The following is a 4,618-nucleotide window of genomic DNA, read 5'->3' on the forward strand; positions in this document are numbered from 1 at the left end:
GTGAGAAAAAGCTTCAATTGTAAAACTAAGATAATAATATAAACCAAAAGGAAACCAAAAGAAGCAGACCATTTTATTGAACTTTGATATATAAATAATCAATTAAAAAGTCCAACTTGATCAATATACAACAAAAACAAACTTAAATTATGAAAGCCAGACTGATTAATTTAAAGATAGGACAGAGTGATGAACTTAATTTATGCATAGAATGAACTCACAAACCATAAAAAGGCCAAATAATGGAGTTGCATAACTAGGTATGTTGGAGACTGCAGTTGTGGGGAACATGGGAGAATCCCAACGCTCGGAGGCACAGCCAGCAGTGTGGAGTCTGAGGAAGGGTGGTGGTAACCAAATAAAGAAACCAAACACCGCATTCTAAACCCCCCATAGGGGCGGCGGCCCAGCCCAGGCCAGGTATGACCCCCGCTCGTCGGCTCCCCACTTTTTCCCTCTATATATTTCTTTCCTTCCAGATCTTGAACATATAATTTAACCTCTAATTGGCTATGAGTATGACTCCATCGCCACCGTCTAAAACCAGAAGCCTTTCCTTCTTCTCTTCCTTCTCGTAATACCAACAGTAATAATAATTCCTCTTCGTTTCTTCCCTGTGGTTGATGAGAGAGGGGAGGTCGTCCGAGATGTCGGACGAGGAGCCCCCCGGGGGCGGCGGCCCTCCTCCGCCGTTCTCCGACCAGGTACTGGAGAATGTCCTCGAGAGCGTGCTTCAGTTCCTGGACTGCCGCCGGGACCGGAACGCGGCGTCGCTGGTGTGCCGGTCGTGGTGCCGCGCCGAGGGCCAGACCCGGCGCGAGCTCTTCATCGGCAACTGCTACGCTGTCTCCCCGGCACGCGCCGTCGAGCGCTTCCCCCGTGTCCGGGCGCTCGTTCTTAAGGGCAAGCCCCGGTTCGCCGACTTCGAGCTCGTTCCCGCAGGGTGGGGTGCCGGCTTCTCCCCCTGGCTCGCCGCCCTCGCCACCTCCAACCCCTGGCTCGAGCGCCTCTGCCTCAAGCGCATGTCCGTCTCGGACGCCGACCTCTCCCGCCTCGCCCGCTCCTTCCCGTCCTTCCGCGACCTCACCCTCATCTGCTGCGACGGCTTCGGCACCGTCGGCCTCGCCGCCATCGCCGAGCATTGCAGGTAATGATTGTATCAGTGTGAGATCATTCCTCCTCCAATCATCAGATCCATTTCAGTTGCATACAGTCGTTAACCTTAGGACTAGTACTAGTGGTGGAGTGGCTGCTAATAATTGGAGAGATCGATGGATTTTTCTTTTAGGCACCTCCGAGTGCTGGATCTGATAGAGAACGACGTGGAGGACCAGGGGCTGGACTGGGTGTCGAGATTCCCGGAGTCGACGACGAGCCTGGAATCGCTCGTCTTCGACTGCGTGGGATGCGAGGTGAACATGGATGCCTTGGAGGCGCTCGTCGCCCGCTCCCCCTCCCTCCGGAGGCTGCGGGTGAACCAGCGCGTCTCCGTCCGCCAGCTTCGGAGCCTCATGGTGCGGGCGCCGCAGCTCTCCGACCTCGGCACCGGTTCCTTCGGGGAGGGTGGAGAGGTGGGGGAGGGGGAGGGGGAGGTGGAGGTCGCTGACCTGGAGGCCGCCTTCGCCGCCTCCAGGTCGCTGGTGTGCCTCTCGGGCTTCCGGAACCACGCTCCGCAGTTCATCCCTGCCATCTACCCGGTTTGCGCCAACCTCATCTCTCTCAATCTCGGCTACTCGGTAATCACCGCCGAGGAGCTCGAGCCGGTCATTATTCATTGCCACAATCTCCAGACTTTCTGGGTATTGTCTTCTTCCTTCCTTCCTTCCTTCCTTCCAGCTGTCCTGTTTAGCATTCAACTGATTTGGGATTTGTTCTTTCAGGTCCTTGACACTGTTCATGACGAAGGGCTCCAGGCAGTGGCTGCGACTTGCAAGGATCTCCGTGAGCTCCGTGTATTCCCCTTGGATGGAACAGAGGACTCCGAGGGCTTTGTATCAGACATCGGTCTCATTGCAATTTCTGAGGGATGTCCGAAGCTCCGGTCGATTCTTTACTTCTGCCACGGAATGACCAATGCTGCTGTGGTGAGCATGTCCAAGAATTGCCCAGAGTTGGTCGTGTTCCGCCTCTGTATCATGGGCCTCCGCCGCCCTGATCGCCTCACCGGGGAAGCCATGGATGAGGGGTTCGGGGCCATCGTGATGAACTGCAAGAAGCTCACCAGGCTTGCTGTGTCTGGCCTGCTGACTGACAAGGCGTTCTTGTACATTGGAAAGTATGGGAAGTCAGTAAGGACCCTGTCGGTGGCCTTCGCGGGGAACAGTGACTCGGGTTTGAGGTACGTGCTTGAGGGGTGCCCCAAATTGCAGAAGCTTGAGATCAGGGACAGCCCTTTTGGGGATGCAGCTCTTCTCTCTGGGCTTCACCATTACTATAGCATGAGGTTCTTATGGATGTCTTCGTGCAAGCTTTCGATTAGGGGTTGCAAGGAAGTGGCGCAGAGGCTACCTCACTTGGTAGTGGAAGTGATCAGGGACAGACCTGAGAAAGATGATGATGAGGCCATTGATGATGGTGAGGCTGTTGAGACGTTATACATGTACCGGTCTCTTGCAGGGCCAAGGGACGATGCACCTCGATTTGTGAAGATTTTATAGGCTTTTCCTTTCGGTAGAGATACTAGGGAAAAGAACAAGCCAGGCTCTTCTTTACTTCTGGGTGTCGCCGAGGAGCTTATTTCCAAACGGATGATGCTTTGCTTCATTGCAATGAGTGTGAATTTGGCGGAAAGTTTTCATGGCCACCAAATAATTCTCATGCTTCATGCCATCGAGACCGGATAGCTCCATTATTATCGTTTATTTTTAATCTTCTTTCCCCCTCATGCTTGGGTTGTTGAAATAGAGGGTCATTAGGTACCAATCTTTCAGTGCATCTCTTTCTTTTGTTTGCACAGTTGAAAACTTTGATGAGCTAGAAGCAGAGGGGGAGCATATTAGAAGTGGGAAAGGGTAAGGTGATCTTGTTGTATGAATACAACATTATCTATACAATCTTCTAGCATTATGAGATCATCATAAGAGCAATACTGCATGGTGATGGGCCTCAGCAAGGTGGTTTCAGATGGCAGTGGATACATCCAATGCCTCGAGTGTGCTGAGACCTCTCTTTCTTTTGTGCTCCTGGAGAAGAAAGTGAGTGCATCTTTGGATCGTTTTCCTATCCAGGACCAGGCCTTGATCATGAGGTGAAACTTGGAACTTTGAAACTGCTAGTTACTTTATTATGTCTAGGAGTTTCTTAGTATTCCACGAAAAAGTTCGAGTTATCTTCCCCATCAGATGTTTCTTAGTTCATCAATTTTTGTGATTGTTTGAGCAATATATCAGATCCTCTCGAAGGAACTGAAGAATATCTGCTTTCACCTCTCTGTTTTTTTTTAATTATTATTTTTATTTTTTTATCTCTATGTCTTTTCTAGTAATGCGATAAGTTTTTAATTAATTCACTGACTCTTAAGCATTTGGAATTTTCTCTTCTGCTTGTCCCTATTCAATTATATATACCAGGGCATGCTAATGATTCGTTTATAGAGACCTGAGAGTGCCACAGCATGAAAGGTACAACCATGACCTTCATTTGAGGTCAGCAAAAGTCAGGCTTTGGTTCCCAATGGAACAAAAATAAACGGACCACTGATTAGGACAGTCTTATTCACCAAAATAGCGTGCTTTCAGCACGCCGGCCATTAGTTTTTTGTGGGCTGGTGAGCTGCATCTATCGTCTATGGCCCATATAGGTTTTAATGGCACTTACTCCACTCTTTACCGTGGTAAATAGGATTTTTCAATATTCTTGATCTATATCTTTCTATTAGGCAATAGAGAAAGATTTGCTGCCTTCAAATTTCTTTTCTTTGTCAGGTACAATCATGTTATATAACTGTAACATCTGCTGTTTAAGATACTGTTATGCATTTCCTTTCAAGTCCTTAGCTTTCAAGTTTCTATAGAACTTGCTGATGTATAAAATAGTTTAGCGTACATCTAGACTACCTTTTGCTGTAGAAGCAGGCAGTGCAAAGGCTAGCCGCATGACATCATTCTCCAACAAATATTGTTCTACTCTGTATATTATGGTGGACGTTATTGAATTTTCTAGAGGTAAAACACAGAGCACCTTTAGAACATTGATAGATAAGATTGCATTGGGCTCAGACAGTCACCATCATTTCTTCAGTGCTTACTCCAAAATAGTCCTCTAAAACCTGCATCCTCACAGCCTTTTCCGTTGGATCTCATCGGAGCTTATTATAGGTTACCCTTCAATCCAAAAGCAAGGAAAATGACCCATCAATCATGACTGGTCCACCAGGAAGATGAGTGAATCTGAGCCAAAGGGGGTCAAAGGCAAAAGCAGATGAGGATTGGACGTAACAATCCACCTCTCCGCATGAGTCATTCAGAAGTGGGAATATCAAGCTGTTTGGTAGGATGGGAATAAGTTGGGAATAAGATGAAAACATGACAAGTTAAAAAGGAAAATGCCTTGTAATTCATCCTCTATCTCCTGTTTAAAGCTGAAGCAACTCGAACTAATCAAGCACTCTTAGCGCTTT

General features: G+C 48.3%; 1 protein-coding gene across 2 annotated transcripts; it reads left to right on the top strand.

Moving 5' to 3' along the window:
* The first annotated feature begins 256 nt into the window (after positions 1-256).
* LOC103711008 (F-box protein FBX14-like) lies at positions 257-3,504 on the top strand. Of its 2 annotated transcripts, XM_039116794.1 has the most exons (4): positions 257-420; positions 629-1,147; positions 1,289-1,799; positions 1,881-3,504. In XM_039116794.1, exons 2-4 carry the CDS (start codon positions 648-650, stop codon positions 2,655-2,657), a joined length of 1,788 nt encoding a protein of 595 aa, XP_038972722.1. In that variant the 5' UTR covers positions 257-420; positions 629-647; the 3' UTR covers positions 2,658-3,504. The 2 variants fall into 2 exon arrangements, with proteins under 2 accessions (XP_038972722.1, XP_017699262.2); XM_017843773.3 differs by having other exon boundaries at positions 258-1,147.
* The last annotated feature ends 1,114 nt before the right edge of the window (positions 3,505-4,618 follow it).

This window comes from Phoenix dactylifera, unplaced genomic scaffold (genome assembly GCF_009389715.1).
Source record: "Phoenix dactylifera cultivar Barhee BC4 unplaced genomic scaffold, palm_55x_up_171113_PBpolish2nd_filt_p 000139F, whole genome shotgun sequence".
Taxonomy (NCBI): Eukaryota; Viridiplantae; Streptophyta; class Magnoliopsida; order Arecales; family Arecaceae; genus Phoenix; species Phoenix dactylifera.

Excerpts from the sequence above, each read along its gene's own strand:
- LOC103711008 (XM_017843773.3), top strand. The coding sequence starts at position 624 with ATGAGAGAGGGGAGGTCGTCCGAGATGTCGGACGAGGAGCCCCCCGGG. Across the intron at positions 1,148-1,288 it reads GCCATCGCCGAGCATTGCAG|GCACCTCCGAGTGCTGGATC; the intron begins GTAATGATTGTA and ends TTTTTCTTTTAG. Across the intron at positions 1,800-1,880 it reads ACAATCTCCAGACTTTCTGG|GTCCTTGACACTGTTCATGA; the intron begins GTATTGTCTTCT and ends TTGTTCTTTCAG.